Source organism: Pan troglodytes, chromosome 2 (assembly GCF_028858775.2).
Source record: "Pan troglodytes isolate AG18354 chromosome 2, NHGRI_mPanTro3-v2.0_pri, whole genome shotgun sequence".
In the NCBI taxonomy this organism is placed as follows: Eukaryota; Metazoa; Chordata; class Mammalia; order Primates; family Hominidae; genus Pan; species Pan troglodytes.
This window is the reverse complement of record NC_086015.1, coordinates 199,042,706-199,058,878: the sequence shown is the minus strand read 5'-3', so window position 1 is coordinate 199,058,878 and position 16,173 is coordinate 199,042,706. Positions and strand designations below refer to the sequence as shown.

General features: G+C 54.8%; 1 protein-coding gene across 43 annotated transcripts in view; it reads left to right on the top strand.

Moving 5' to 3' along the window:
* The window catches only part of TNK2 (tyrosine kinase non receptor 2), a 46,877-nt gene extending 38,441 nt beyond the window's left edge, over positions 1-8,436 (top strand). For 10 of the 43 annotated variants that reach the window (XM_054681356.2, XM_063806468.1, XM_063806473.1 and 7 more), the window contains 5 exons: positions 786-877; positions 2,236-3,584; positions 3,681-3,776; positions 3,929-4,056; positions 7,613-8,436. In XM_054681356.2, coding sequence (XP_054537331.1) covers positions 786-877; positions 2,236-3,584; positions 3,681-3,776; positions 3,929-4,056; positions 7,613-7,619 — 1,672 coding nt within the window. In that variant the 3' untranslated portion in view covers positions 7,620-8,436. Of the gene's footprint in view, positions 1-785; positions 878-1,407; positions 1,522-2,235; positions 3,585-3,680; positions 3,777-3,809; positions 4,057-7,612 lie in introns of those variants that run through there. The other 33 variants (XM_016942559.4, XM_063806470.1, XM_063806459.1 and 30 more) reach the window with 9 other exon arrangements.
* Positions 8,437-16,173: the final 7,737 nt, after the last annotated feature.

Here is a 16,173-nt window from a genome sequence, read left to right as displayed (position 1 = left end):
CACACAGCAGGCCCCCACACACCAGAACCCCACACACCAGAACCCCACACAGCGGGCCCCCACACACCAGAACCCCACACAGCAGGCCCACACACACTGGAACCCCAAGCTCACAGGGCTCAGCCCATGTGTTTTGCCTAAAAAGAACCCAGCAAGGGCCTGAGAGTTGGGGTGAAAGACTGCAGACACCTCCAGGAGAGGCTGGTGCCCTCTGCCCCACTCCTGGCATGCCGTGGCCAGCCCAGCCCCATTCCTCCAGGCTTTAATCAGCCCCAGTGACTAAGTCTCAGATACTGACAGTTGGTGCAGGGATGGAGGGTGGATCCAGAGCAGGACAGGTGGCCCAGCCTCTCCCGCACCTCCTGGCCATTTGGCAGAAGGGTGCCTGCTGCCCACCCTGGCTGGGCACCGTAGCTGGGATGCCCCGTTCTTAGGCCCCACATCGTGGCCTGCGGGACAGGAGTGTCTGCCCTCTGGCGGCTGCCTGGTGTGGGCTGGGGGCCTGGGGGGTTGTGGAGGACCACCTCTGCCCTTGTAGGGTGTAGTTGGAGCCCCTGAGGTCCTAGGCTTTCCATCCTGGGGTCAGGTGTCCTTTCTCTGCCCTCTCTCCAGGACACCCCCCAGCTGAGATGTGCGGTCAGGTTCTGTGGACTGGGAGGCGCGAGTCCTGTGCTTCAGACCCAAGACTACACCCGGTTTCCTCCAGGACGAGGGGGCTCTGATGAGATTCTGCCACCCCTCCACACGCTTCCCCTGCTCTCTTGACCCAGCTCTCTCCCCCACAGACTGTATCTGGGAAACCCCATGGACCCCCCCGACCTCCTGAGCGTGGAACTGAGCACCTCCCGGCCCCCCCAGCATCTAGGAGGGGTGAAAAGTAAGAGCCCCTCTGCTCCCTGGTGTCCCTAACTCATTGGCTACTCAGGAAGGGGCACTGTCTTCACAGGCCACCCTAAGGCTGCTGTTCTGTCTTTGGGGACAGTGGGGTCAGGGCAGCAGGCAGGACAGCTGTGTCCCTGGCTCCGGCTGGGCGTGGGGTGGAAGACAGGCAGCTGTATCCGCCGAGGTGGGCCTCCTCCCTCCTTCCACGGCCGAGCTCAGATTCTGGCTTTCCTCACTTCCCCCTAATCCTGCTCTCCTGTCCCAAGCCAAAACCACCCCATGGCTCCGGCTCTGCCTGGAGCCTCCTCCATCTCCCGGTCCTCTGCCTATCATACTGGACCGCCGTGTTCCTCATCCTGCCGCCCGCGGCCTCCTGTATGCTGGGGGCTTGTACATTCACTCGCCCCCATTCACTTCTCTCCCTTCCTCTCTCTCTATACTCTGCCCTCTCGTCTGGCCGTCTCCCTCCTTTGTCCTCTGTCCTGCTCTGTCCCTCTCCCCCTGTCCGCATGGCCTTTCTTGCAGGGGAGCCTCCACCTCGCCCACCTCAGCCTGCCTTCTTCACTCAGAGTAAGTGGGGCTGCTTCCGATGCCTTGGCCCCCGCCCCCGCCCCCTCTCTCTCACTCCTCTCCTGGAAGGTACAGAGCCTGGGCGGCTGGGCCGGAGGGGAGGTGGGTGTGTGCTGTGAGCTTCCGAGGCTGCCCTGGCCTAGCATGCCGGCCCCCCCCCGAGCCCGCCCCCCAGAGCCTGGGCTTCTGCTCACGAGTGTGGCCCTGGCTTCCGCCTCGGCCTCACTCCCTCCCAGACCTGTCTGAGCTTCTGGAGCACGAGTGTGGCCCTGGCTTCTGCCTCGGCCTCGCTGCCTCCCAGACCTGCAGGCGCTGTCTGGGCCTTGTGGCCGTTGGTCAGGAGTGCTGTCCTCTCCAAGGATAGTCCCTATAGCCCCTGATGGCAGGAGGCGGCTCCGTGCCTGCACTAATGGTGTGCCGTGACAGGGACGGGGATGAGGGCTTACTAACTCGCCAGGGTGCAGGAGCAGGGCTGCCGGGGTCTTGTGCTGGTGGAGGCAGCGTCAGGCAGGAGCCAGTGTTGCTTGCTGCAGCTTAGACGGAGGGAGGCGGGGCTCACCGGCCCACATGGGGCTGCCGGGCAGAGCAGGTTCCGCCCTCCTGATGGAGTGGTCGGAGGTGCGCTGAGAACCTGGCCGCTGGTGGCTGACCTCAGACCTCGGGGGGAGTTGGGAGTGGAGGGTTGCTGGGGGACACTCGGCTTTCTTTCCCACGTGCCACCTCCCCTCGTGCCCCAGACCCTGCCTGACTGCCTTCCTGTTGGCCTCTCCCTTTCCATCACAGAACCAACCTATGACCCTGTGAGCGAGGACCAAGACCCCTTGTCCAGTGACTTCAAGAGGCTGGGCCTGCGGAAGCCAGGCCTGCCCCGAGGGCTGTGGCTGGCGAAGCCCTCGGCGCGGGTGCCGGGCACCAAGGCCAGCCGAGGCAGCGGGGCTGAGGTCACGCTCATCGACTTTGGTGAGGAGCCCGTGGTCCCGGCCCTACGGCCCTGCGCGCCCTCCCTGGCGCAGCTGGCCATGGACGCCTGCTCCCTGCTGGACGAGACCCCGCCTCAGAGCCCCACGCGGGCACTGCCCCGGCCTCTGCACCCCACACCTGTGGTGGACTGGGACGCACGCCCGCTGCCCCCCCCGCCCGCCTATGACGACGTGGCCCAGGATGAGGATGACTTTGAGATCTGCTCCATCAACAGCACCCTCGTGGGCGCGGGGGTCCCTGCCGGGCCCAGCCAGGGCCAGACCAACTACGCCTTTGTGCCTGAGCAGGCGCGGCCGCCCCCTCCCCTGGAGGACAACCTGTTCCTCCCGCCCCAGGGTGGGGGCAAGCCGCCCAGCTCCGCACAGACGGCAGAGATCTTCCAGGCGCTACAGCAGGAGTGCATGAGGCAACTGCAGGCTCCGGCCGGCTCCCCGGCCCCCTCTCCCAGCCCGGGGGGTGACGACAAGCCCCAGGTGCCTCCTCGGGTACCCATCCCCCCTCGGCCCACGCGCCCACACGTCCAGCTGTCTCCAGCCCCCTCGGGCGAGGAGGAGACCAGCCGGTGGCCTGGACCTGCTTCCCCTCCCCGGGTGCCTCCGCGGGAGCCCCTGTCCCCTCAAGGCTCGAGGACACCCAGCCCCCTGGTACCACCTGGCAGCTCCCCGCTGCCACCCCGGCTCTCAAGCTCACCTGGGAAGACCATGCCCACCACCCAGAGCTTTGCCTCAGACCCCAAGTACGCCACCCCCCAGGTGATCCAGGCCCCTGGCCCGCGGGCTGGTCCCTGCATCCTGCCCATCGTCCGGGATGGCAAGAAGGTCAGCAGCACCCACTATTACTTGCTGCCCGAGCGACCATCCTACCTGGAGCGCTACCAGCGCTTCCTGCGTGAGGCCCAGAGCCCCGAGGAGCCGGCCCCCCTGCCTGTGCCTCTGCTGCTGCCCCCACCCAGCACCCCAGCCCCCGCCGCCCCCACGGCCACCGTGCGGCCGATGCCCCAGGCTGCCTTGGACCCCAAGGCCAACTTCTCCACCAACAACAGCAACCCAGGGGCCCGGCCACCACCCCCGAGGGCCACTGCTCGGCTGCCACAGAGGGGCTGCCCTGGCGATGGGCCAGAGGCGGGCCGGCCAGCAGACAAGATCCAGATGGTGAGCACCCAGCCTGGCTGTGGGCGAGGCGGGGCAGGGCCCAAGGGGCCTGGAGCAGTGGGCCCTAGTGGTGCTGACAGGGGTGGGTGTGCCCAGCTGCAGGCCATGGTGCATGGGGTGACCACAGAGGAGTGCCAGGCGGCCCTGCAGTGCCACGGCTGGAGCGTGCAGAGGGCTGCCCAGTATCTGAAGGTACCGCCACCTCCTGCTCACTCTGGCTTTCAGGGACCCTGAAGCCTGGTTCTGCTGCCCCCAGCCCCACGCCCCCTGGCTCCGACTCTCCTCTTCCCCACCCTAGTTGGTGCCCTGGGCCCGCGTGTCCATGGCGCCACCCTTACCCCCAGGTGGAGCAGCTCTTCGGGCTGGGTCTACGGCCCAGAGGGGAGTGCCACAAAGTGCTGGAGATGTTCGACTGGAACCTGGAGCAGGCCGGCTGCCACCTTCTGGGCTCCTGGGGCCCTGCCCACCACAAGTGAGTGAGCCCCACAGTCTGCCCCGCTCCGTGCCCCAGGAGGGCTGTCTCAGAGCCTGCCACACTGGGAGGAAGCCCAACAACCTCGCAGGCCGCTCCCGGCCAGGGAGACACAGCTCTCCAGCTGCGGGAGGGAGGCGCTCACAGGGCCCAGCAAATCGTTTTTCCTAAATGTGTTTATTTGGACATTTTAGCCACTTGGTTTTCAAACGAGTACAAGAGGGAATTGGAGCCTCTCTGGTTGAAGGAGGCTTGCTTCCCTAGCACCTGCAGTGACCCTGAGCAGCTCCAGGAATGGCACTTTTTAGGACCCCATGATGTGCACACCTCTTTCTCACCTCTGTGTTTCCATATTTCTGTTTAAAGTAACATTTAAAATTTCAGTGTTGGCTGGGCACCGTGGCTCATGGCTGTAATCCCCAGCACTGTGGGAGGCCAATGAGGGAGGATCACCTGAGGTCAGGAGTTCGAGACCAGCCTGGCCAACATGGCGAGACCAGGTCTCTACTAAAAATACAAAAATTAACTGGGTATGGTGGTGGGCACCTGTAATCCCACCTACTGGGGAGGCTGAGGCAGGAGAATCGCTTCAACCTGGGAGGCGGAGGTTGCTGTGAGCTGAGATTGCACCACTGCACTCCATCCTGGGTGACAGAGGGAGACTGTCTCCAAAAAAAAAAATTTTCTCTAAAAAGAAAATATATTGTCTTTCCTGTAAAAGGATTATATTATAGTGTAACAAAATATATAGACATTTAAAATATATACATATATAAACACACTTTATATATTATGTAAATATGTATATGAGAGCGCTGTCAACTCAAAAAGAAGTGAACTGAGGTCACATGGCTGGAGCCAGCATCATGGCAGGAGGCACTGGCGGGAGGCGGGGCTGACACGGGCCAGGCCCTGGAGATACCTGCTGCCCTTGTCCCAGCAGCGTGGCCTTGTGCACGGTGCGGAGTTTCTCCACATATAAAGCGTGTAGATAATAGTGCCCACCCCGTGGAAGGGACCGGCGCGATGGATGGGGGACATGTCTGTCTTATTGCGCCCAGCATGCCTGGCGCCAGGATGCAGGCACTCCGTGTCACCTGTCTGTCCCATACTGTCTCCGGTTGTTCTTAACTGATTTGCACCTGGGATGCAGGCACTCCGTGTCACCTGTCTGTCCCATACTGTCTCCGGTCGTTCTTAACTGATTTGCACCTGGGATGCAGGCACTCCGTGTCACCTGTCTGTCACTGTCTCGGGTGGTTCTTACGGATTTGCACCTGGGATGCAGGCACTCGGTGTCACCTGTCTGTCCCATATTGTCTCGGGTGGTTCTTACTGATTTGCACCTGGGATGCAGGCACTCTATGTCACCTGTCTGTCACTGTCTCGGGTGGTTCTTACTGATTTGCACCTGGGATGCAGGCACTCCGTGTCACCTGTCTGTCCCATACTGTCTCGGGTGGTTCTTACTGATTTGCACCTGGGATGCAGGCACTCCGTGTCACCTGTCTGTCACTGTCTCGGGTGGTTCTTACTGATCTGCAGCTGGGATGCAGGCACTCCGTGTCACCTGTCTGTCACTGTCTCAGGTGGTTCTTACTGATCTGCACCTGTGACGCAGGCACTCCGTGTCACCTGTCTGTCGCTGTCTCGGGTGGTTCTTACTGATTTGCACCCGGGACGCAGGCACTCGCTGTCACCTGTCTGTCACTGTCTCGGGTGGTTCTTACTGATTTGCACCCAGGACGCAGGCACTCCGTGTCACCTGTCTGTCGCTGTCTCGGGTGGTTCTTACTGATTTGCACCCAGGACGCAGGCACTCGCTGTCACCTGTCTGTCACTGTCTCGGGTGGTTCTTACTGATTTGCACCCGGGACGCAGGCACTCGCTGTCACCTGTCTGTCACTGTCTCGGGTGATTTTTACTGATTTGCATCTGGGATGCAGGCACTCCGTGTCACCTGTCTGTCACTGTCTCGGGTGGTTCTTACTGATTTGCACCCGGGACGCAGGCACTCGCTGTCACCTGTCTGTCACTGTCTCGGGTGATTTTTACTGATTTGCATCTGGGATGCAGGCACTCCGTGTCACCTGTCTGTCACTGTCTCCGGTCGTTCTTAACTGATTTGCACCTGGGATGCAGGCACTCCGTGTCACCTGTCTGTCACTGTCTCAGGTGGTTCTTACTGATTTGCACCCAGGACGCAGGCACTCGCTGTCACCTGTCTGTCTGTCACTGTCTCGGGTGGTTCTTACTGATTTGCAACCGGGACGCAGGCACTCGCTGTCACCTGTCTGTCACTGTCTCGGGTGGTCCTTACTGATTTGCACCTGGGATGCAGGCACTCGGTGTCACCTGTCTGTCACTGTCTCGGGTGGTTCTTACTGATTTGCATCTGGGACGCAGGCACTCGCTGTCACCTGTCTGTCACTGTCTCGGGTGGTTCTTACTGATTTGCACCTGGGACGCAGGCACTCGCTGTCACCTGTCTGTCACTGTCTCGGGTGGTCCTTACTGATTTGCACCTGGGACGCAGGCACTCGCTGTCACCTGTCTGTCACTGTCTCAGGTGGTTCTTACTGATTTGCATCTGGGATGCAGGCACTCCGTGTCACCTGTCTGTCACTGTCTCGGGTGGTTCTTACTGATTTGCATCTGGGACGCAGGCACTCGCTGTCACCTGTCTGTTACTGTCTCGGGTGGTTCTTACTGATTTGCACCCGGGATGCAGGCACTCCCTGTCACCTGTCTGTCACTGTCTCGGGTGGTTCTTACTGATTTGCAGCTGGGACGCAGGCATTCCGTGTCACCTGTCTGTCACTGTCTCGGGTGGTTCTTACTGATTTGCATCTGGGACGCAGGCACTCGCTGTCACCTGTCTGTCACTGTCTCGGGTGGTTCTTACTGATTTGCACCCGGGACGCAGGCACTGGCTGTCACCTGTCTGTCACTGTCTCGGGTGGTTCTTACTGATTTGCACCCGGGATGCAGGCACTCCGTGTCACCTGTCTGTCGCTGTCTCGGGTGGTTCTTACTGATTTGCACCCGGGATGCAGGCACTCGCTGTCACCTGTCTGTCACTGTCTCGGGTGGTTCTTACTGATTTGCACCTGGGACGCAGGCACTCCCTGTCACCTGTCTGTCACTGTCTCGGGTGGTTCTTACCGATTTGCACCCGGGACGCAGGCACTCCGTGTCACCTGTCTGTCACTGTCTCGGGTGGTTCTTACTGATTTGCACCTGGGACGCAGGCACTCCGTGTCACCTGTCTGTCGCTGTCTCGGGTGGTTCTTACTGATTTGCATCCACATAGGCTTTGGGCTCTATCCCACCTGTCGTCTTCGGATTCTGTAATACGCAGGAGTGCTCTTCTGTTAGTTTACTCATAGTTTATTAAAGTACAGAGAAAAGACATCCAGGATGATAAATTTTACAGTCCTTGCCAGGGACTGCCAGCTTCCAGTGGTGTTGCCTGGCACCAGTGTGACCCCCGGTGCCCGCCCCGCTGAACCTTCTGTAAACTGTTTAACTGTGCTGGTGGTTTCCCATTCTCTAGGCGCTGAGATGCGTCTGGAGAGCCAGAGGGCCTGCCTGAAGGAATCACCTGAGCCTGTTCGTCCACCAGGAGTGGGGAGATGCCCCCATCCAGTCCTAGAGGACCCACTGCTCCTGCTGCTCCCAGGGATGGAGCAAGGCCAAGTCTGCGGGAGGCTGGGAGCCCTGCCCTGTCCATCCCTCCCGCACCAGCGCTGTCCCTGCACACTTTGGTTCAGTCCCGGTGCCCCAGCCAAGATGTGGAAGGGGCCGGGTGAAGACAGGCCTGAGGGCTGCCCCAGCAGGCTCTGGGTATGACCTGCCTCTGGCCCTGGTCCTGGGCGGGGCCTGTGGGTGGGGTAGTACCCCCAGGCCCTGCCCTGGGTGACAGACTGGGAGGAAACCAGGCTGGACCTGGGCAGGCGGGATGTGTTGGCCACAGGGAGAGGCGGACCAGCACCCGGTGGGACCTCTTAGGACTGGGCCTTCTTCCAGGGGGCCCCTGGCAGCAGTTGGGGTGTCGGGCAGAATGTGACTTGTGGCCTTACCATGGACTTGAATGGGACTTGGCTGGCCTCAGGATCTTGTGCCTGGAAATAGCCTGAGGTGGCTCAGGAAGCGGAGAAAGGGCGCCAGACCATCCTCTGGCGGGGACCAGGGCCCAAGGCCCCAGGGCTGGAAGGAGACCAAGGGGCAGCCGCCCTGGAGGGACATCAGTGCTTCCTCTTCCACGCAATTCCCCCACGCGGTTCCATGTTTTCCCACCAGCCTGTCGGCAAAGTTGCTGCTCCGGCATTCAGTACCTGCTTCTTCCAGAGAAATAAAGTTAGTTTCTATTTTATGTTACTTACTTGTGCCTGCCTGTTTTTTTGCCTGTTGGTCAGCAAGCTCCAGGCCCCAAGTGAGGCTCCCCAGGCCACCAGCATCTGCTCCGGGCAGCAGGCCTTGTAGCACCACCTGGAGGCAGCGGGAGGGCGCGCAGGCCTGGACACCGGGAGGCCTCTTCCCTTACACGGCCGGCAGCGGGGCCAGAGTCCCCGCTGGTCTGGTCAGTGACTTTCACACTGCCTGGATTTCACTTGCCGCGTGGACTTCTGTAAGGCAGGATGTATACTGCGGGAGAGAGTATAGCAGCTCAGTTAAATAGAACCAAGTCAGAAATGTTAGCAACAAGGAACCCTTCAATATGTTAGGTATTTTAATTGTTTTTCTGAATAACTCATGTTCATACAGTTCAAAATTGAAAAGGCACTGAGGAGTGTACAGTGAAATGACTGGGTATTACCCACCGCGGCCGTCCACTTCCCCAGTGCAGAGAGGCCTGTATCACCCACCGTGGCCGTCCGCTTCTGCAGCGCAGAGGCGCCTGTATCACCAGTTTCTTGTATAGTGCTTGTTTTTGTTTTTACTTAATAATATTTTGAAGAATTCCGTAGCAATACTGAACGTGCTTCCCCATTCTTTTTTTTTTTTTTTTTTTTTTTTGAGACAGTTTTGCTCTTGTTGCCCAGGCTGGAGTACAGTGGTGCGATCTCTGCTCACTGCAACCTCTGCCTCCCAGGTTCAAGCAATTCTGCCTCAGCCTCTGAGTAGCTGGGATTACAGGCACGTGCCACCACACCCATCCAATCTTTGTATTTTTAGTAGAGACAGGGTTTCTCCATGTTGGCCAGGCTGGTCTCAAAGTCTTGACCTCAGGTGATCCGCCTGCCTCAGCCTCCCGAAGTGCTAGGATTATAGGCATGAGCCACCGCGCCCGGCTGGGCTTCCCCATTCTTTCGGGTTGCGTGGATGCACGGGTGTACCATAACCTACTTAACTGGGTTCCTTTTGATGAAGGGCAATTTTAGTTGTATCCAGTCCTTTGCAATTACAACCATTGCCTCAGTAAATTGTGTATGTGGGCTGTTTTTCACTCGCACGTCAATCTGAAAGATGAGTTCCCAGCAGTGGGACTGCTAGGTCAAAGGGTGTGTGCCATGGCGGTCGGTGGTGCTGAACCTGCCCTCAGCGGAGGGACATTCTCAGTTGTCACACCACCTGTGCAAGGGAGCTTTCCATGTGTTAAGGAGTTTTCTGATCTTTGCCAGACTGACTGGTAGAAAATAGTGTTTCTATAGTTTTAATACGCATTTCTCTTACGAATAAACTCAAAAATAAGTTGAGCCATTTGTATTTCCTTTTTAATGAGTTGCCTATTAATATCCTTGGCCCATTACAAAATGTTAGATTATTCATCGGTTTCTTACTGCTTTCCAGGAAATTACTGGATCAATCAAGGAAACTAGCTCTTTGAGCTTCACATATGATCATGTGAACTTTAGGAAAAGAGGTAAATCATAAGAAAGTAAGCTTAATGACTCGAGTTTATTGAAAACAAAACAGAGGCCATTCAGGGTGAGTCTGGGCCACGTGTGTGTCTGGCTATAGGCTGGCCTTCGTGGGTAGGCCCCAAGGCTCAGAAGCTCTGAGGCCTGGGAGCTTTGCATATGCCGTTTGCAAAGGCAGGAATTCTATTATTTTAACTGTGATTTAAAATACCTAGTCAAATATATCACAAAAGGGAACAAGTTTTTTTTTTTTTTTTTGAGACGGGGTCTTGCTCTGTTGCCCAGGCTGGAGTGCAGTGGTGCAATCTCGGCTCACTGCAACCTCTGCCTCCCGGGTTCAAGTGATTCTCCTGCCTCCGCCTCCTGAGTAGCTGGGACCACAGGCGCACACCACCGCACCCAACTGATTTTTGGATTTTTAGTAGAGATGGGGTTTCACCATACTGGTCAGCCTGGTCTTGAACTCCTGACCTCATAATCCGCCCGCCTCGGCCTCCCAAAGTGCTGGGATTACAGGCGTGAGCCACAGCGCCCGGCCAGAACAAGTTCATATTAAGTGAGTGTTGAACGTTGTTGTTAGACCTGGATTCCATTCCTAGCTCTGTTTCATCTTAGAAATGTTATTTCACCTTTCTGAGTCTGTAAACTGATGGAGTAATTCCTGCCTTATAGAAGGGTTGTGAGGACTGACTGAGGTTGTGAAGGTGAAACATTTTGCTTAGAGTATGGGCCACAGTCAGTTCCCACCAAACAGTAGTTATTATAAATGTTATTTGCCCGTGTTCCTGCCTGTTTCTATTAATCAATAGCTCACATTATACACTGACCACACTCTGCGCATAGAATTGTGTTTTACTTTTCTCATTTTCCCTTTTTGTTTCAGAAAGTTTATTCTTTTGCTCACAATTATCCTATTTATAGATCATAGGTGTTTTTACTTCATTTTGAAAACATCAATTTTTTGTAAGCAATCCAGATGTGTGTATGCTTTACAAGCATTTAAAAATCTGTTTCAGAGCCAACACATCCAGAAAGATTTTTGCAAGGGGCAGAGGATGTCAAAGCAGCTCGAGGTTTCTCAGGGGAGCAGGGAACCCAGTGTACTTTTCCTGCCAGACACACAGTTCCCTAAACCCTGGGTTTCCTGCTATGTTTTTCTTGCTTCTAATCGGCCTGCCAGCTTTTCCAGCATCTCCTGGGTTTACTGAAAAGATCTTAAGTTGGGAAGTTGAAACGCTGACCCAGGTGTGTTTGCCAACAGGCAGAATCAACAACAGGCAGAATCAACAACAGGGAGAATCAACTCAGTGGGGAGGTGTCGGGTGCTTTTTGTGTGTGGAGCCCTGATGAGGAAACACAAGCCAAGTAGAAGCAGTCCGTGCCCCAGATGGGTCCACAGCCTTTGGGGGACTGTGACAGCATCACGGCAGGACGGGTGCTCTGTAATCGTTATGCGCCAGGTGTCTTGGGAGCAGAGGAGGTGGCTCCCCACAAGGTCACGTTGTGCTGATGTGATGGGTGAGAACGGTGAACGCCAGGTAGGCGAGGGGATGAAAGCGCTGCAGGTGGAGGGCCCTGCGGCCGAGGCGGCGGACATGAGCCGGCTTGTCCCAGGCACTGAAGTTGGCAAGGCCAGAGCACATCCTTTTGTTGTTTTGGGGGTGGGTTAGAGGCGGCTCTCGTGATCCTGGCGCGTGAGGCAGGCCTGGATCATGAGGCTGCTGGTGTGGAATGCTGAGTTCTTTTGACTTTGTAGACAAAGGAAGACATCAGGAATAGCCAGAGGGGTAGTGGGGTTGCGTCTGGGTGTTCAGGACGGGGCTGCTTGAAAGCGGCTGGCGGCTCCACTGCAGCCACAAAAGGAGGAAAGGCCTAGTGCGTCTCTCCCTGCGGACAAAAGGTTTCCTTAATTGGAAGCAAGTTCATTTGTACAGAAACTGAATTTGGAGGTTGGAGGAACCTCCAACTGCTGGAGTCTTTGTCGAGAGCAAGGGTTCTTGAAGGCCAGTCCAGGGCCGCTGCCGGTCTAGAGTTAAGTTTTCAGCCACCTGAGGTGAAATGATAAGAACTGCAGGACTGAGCTTTTCTTAAAATGAAATAGATTCCGTTTCAAGGACGGTCTTTATTCGGATGTGTCTTCCGGAGTTCTTGGTATTGAAATGGCTGTTGTTGCGTAGTGGTGGAGGTGGTGGTGGTAGGCGGTAACTGTGTCCCCCGTGCCCTGTCAGGATGCCCCTCACCAATGACTGCTATTTTAATGATCCCCGAAGTCCATCTTGAGGACCCGGGGCCAGAGAGCTTTCGTGTTAGGCAGCACCACCTGTTGGCAAAATGTGGCGTTGCAGGCCCTCTGGCTAAATTTCAGAGTGGGAGGGATGAGATTGTGTATTCATTGCCCAATAAATCAATTAATTCCAAATCTGCTGGCTCAAGCCCATGGGTGCTTAAAGGGAGTCAGCCCGGGGAAGCTGGGAGGGGAAGGAACTGGGTCGCCCGCCATCTGGAGCCAAACGGGGACCAGCCAGGATCTAAGGTCAGGAAAGGAGCAGGGTGGGGGGCTCTGGAAAACGCCACGCCTGCACCTGGGCCAGAAGCCAGTGGCTCTGGGCTAGCTGGAGGGAAGCTGAGGGCTGGGAGAGCGGGCAGTCACTCTCCAGCAGAAGTCCTGGCATCGCGCCACTCCATTTGGGAAGCCTCAGTTCCACTGTATTAAAAAAAAAAGTTTTTATGATTGTTATACATGCTCTTTGTTGACTTGGACCATTCAGAAGAGCGCAGTGAGAAAATTAAACACCCAGAAAGCCACTTAAAATTTTGATATATTCCACTTTGTTTCTGTGCACATATATGTGTATTACGGTTTTATAAAATAAGGTCATCCAGCATACAGGGTTTCCTTAAGGTTTATTTTTATCTTTATTTTATTTGGTTTTTTGTTTGAATCAAGGTCACTCTCTGTCACCCAGGATGAGTGCCGTGGCATGATCACGGTTCAGGGTGGCCTGGAATTCCTGGACTCAGGCGATCGTCCCACTTAAGCCTCCCAAGCAGCTGGGGTGACCGGCGTGCCCCACCACACCTGGCTAATTTTTTTATTTTTTTATTTTTAGTAGAGACGAGGTCTCACTATGTTGCCCAGGCTGGTCTTGAATTTCTGGACTCAAGCAATCCTCCCGCCTCAGCCTCCCAAAGTGCGGGGATTATAGGCATGAGCCACTGTGCCTGGCCCGTTTTCTGTATCTTTAAATTCATCTTCTCAAAGAATATTTAAACACTACCTAGTTTTTATTCTGTGGATAAACTCCAGTTAACACATTTTGTTAATGTTTTTTATCTTGTAACTGTTCATTTATTTAGAGACAAGGTGTCCCTCTGTCTCCCAGGCTGGAGTGCAGTGGCTCCAGCTCAGCTCGGCTCACCGTACCTTGACCCTCCAGGCTCAAGGGATCCTCCCACCTCAGCCTCCCAAGCTGTGAGGACTACAGGCAGGCGCCACTATACCCACATAGTTATGTTCTTTTTTTTCTTTTTTCTGTAGAGATGAGATCTCACTATGTTGCCCAGGCTGGTCTCAAACTCCTGTGCTCAAGTGATCCACCCACCTCGGCCTCCCCAAAGTGTTGAGATTACAGGCGTCAGCCACCGCACCCAGCTGTAACAAATTGTTTTAATAAATAGTGCTAAAAGGTTTTCCAGAAATATTTGGCTCTCTTATTAAAATAAAACATAAGTTTTGAGTTTTTTTCATGAAAGAAAATGTACTCTCTCTCTCTCTCTCTCTCTCTATATATTTTTTTTTGAGACAGAGTTTCACTCTGTCACCCAGGCTGGCGTGCAGTGGCCGGATCTCGGCTCACTGCAACCTCCGCCTCCCAGGTGCAAGCAATTCCCCTGCCTCAGCCTTCCCAAGTAGCTGGAATTACAGGCACACACCACCACACCCAGCTGACTTTTTTGTATTTTTAGTAGAGATGGGGCTTCACCGTGTTGACCAGGCTTGTCCTGAACTCCTGACCTCAGGTGATCCACCTATCTCAGCCTCCCAGAGTGCTGGGATTACCGGCGTGAGCCACCGTGCCTGGCCATATATGTTTTTAAAGAAAGGACTTATGTTCTGGACATATATTTTAAAATATTTATGTAAAATTTTTATATGTATGTTTATATAAAAAATATATATATGTATATATATATATAGAGAGAGAGTGAGTCTCACTCTGTCACTCAGGCTGGAGTGCAATGGTGCGATCTCGGCCCACCAGAACCTCTGCTTCCCGGGTTCAAGCGATCCTCCTGCCTCAGCCTCTGAGTAGCTGGGACTACAGCCGCCTGCCACCATGCCCGGCTAATTTTTGTATTTTTAGTAGAGATGGGGTTTCACTCTGTTGGCCAGGCTGGTCTCACGAATTCCTGACCTCAGGTGACCCGTCCGCCTAGGCCTCCCAAAGTGCTGGGATTACAGGCATGAGCCACCATGCCCAGAGGATTTTTATTTTATTTTATTATTTTATTTCATTTTTATTTATTTTATTTTTAGAGATGAGGTCTCACTATGTTGCCCAGGTTGGTCTTGAACTCTCGAGCTCAAGCAATCCTCCCGCCGCGGCCTCCCAGAGTGCTGGGATTCCAGGCTTGAGACACCGCGCCCGGCCAAAATGCAGTAATTGTTTTAATGGAAGACATACTGTCTGTGATGGCAAATCACTGGGTCCCCAGTCCCATGTCCTCCCCTGCCAGTATCAGAGAGGGCCCTGGAGCAGTGAGCATCCCTGAGCCAGGGTGGCTCTGGAAGGACTCAGCCTGCAGGGAGCCCCCCTACTCCCTTCCCTTCTTGGCCTGCCAGCCGCCCACCCCGCTCACCCTCTCTCCCTTGGAACCTCAGGGCTCATCATGGCCTTGGGAGTGAGGAGAATTGATCAGAGGAAAAGCCGTGTCGGGCCTAACCCGGGTCGGAGGTGGCGGCGCTACAGGCTTGAGCTTCTTTCAGAGGCCTGGGCAGCACTGTGTTTGGGGGAGTGGTTCGGCTGCCGGAAGTCCGGGGTTACTAGCACTCTGTCTTGTCTGATAACGATGCTGTTTAACCACAGCCTAGTCTGCAGGCAAGAAAGCTAACAGCTTCCTCTGTCTAATGTGCATTTATTTTTCTTTGTCTCAGTTACATACTTCCCATTTGGAATAATTCTAATTCCTTTCTGTACTAGAAGTTTTGTGGTTGTTTTTGAGACAGGGTCTTGCTCGGTTGCCCAGGCTGGAGTGCAGTGGCACAATCTGGGCTCAGTGCAACCTTTGTTGCCTCTCAGGCTCAGGTGATTCTCCCACCTCAGCCTCCCAAGTAGCTGGGACTACAGGCAGGTGCCACCACGCCCGGCTAATTTTTTGTAGAGACAGGGTTTCACCATGTTGCTCAGTCTGGTCTGGAACTCCTGGGCTCAAGCAATCCACCTGCCTCGGCCTCCCAAAGTGCTAGGATAACAGCCGTGAACGACCGCACCCAGGCATTTTTTTTTTTAATTAAAACGATTTTTTTTCTGGAAGCTTCTGAGGTCGAAAAAGGAAAAAAGAAAAATAAAATTCTGCCCCCTCATAGAAGTTTTAAAATTTCAAATAATATCTTATGTCTAAGTATGTTATTCATCCATTCATCAACACATGTTTTCTACTTTCTATTGTGTACCTGGCACTGTGCTGGGAGCCAGAGGGCAGTGATGAGCAAAGCAGGAACAGGTGAGCAGGTATGGAGGGCCTGACATCACACAAGCTGTCATTCCAACTGTCAGCCCTGTGCCAAAATAAAAGAATGGCTTTTTCCCCCCAAATAAAATGTTTACCTTCTTTGCCAAAAGAACATTCTCATTATAGAGCTTCTGGATAACCTCCCTCTCAGAGTGTTTCCCGGGGACTCCACCCAAGATGCTGCCCTAAGTGTCATGCAAAAGAGAACAACGGAACCTTCAGCTCATCCTGGCTCTTGAATCCAATCACTGTTGCACAGCTTGGGGCTTCTCTCCTGTTGTGTGTATGTTTTTTAACGTGCTCACTTTATTATAGATTTGTAAATATTGAGCACATGTGCCAAAATACTCTGTCATTCCCGTTTGGCTGGTTATAGAGATAGTTCCCATTTTTCTTCTATTATTCTTATTGCCAAAGAAACCTAACTGTGCTAAGTCTATTACTATTGAATCATCCCCTCTCAGTGCTTAGCATTTACGCTGGTGCATTCCTTGAAAAAATCACAGTTGGCCATTATGCT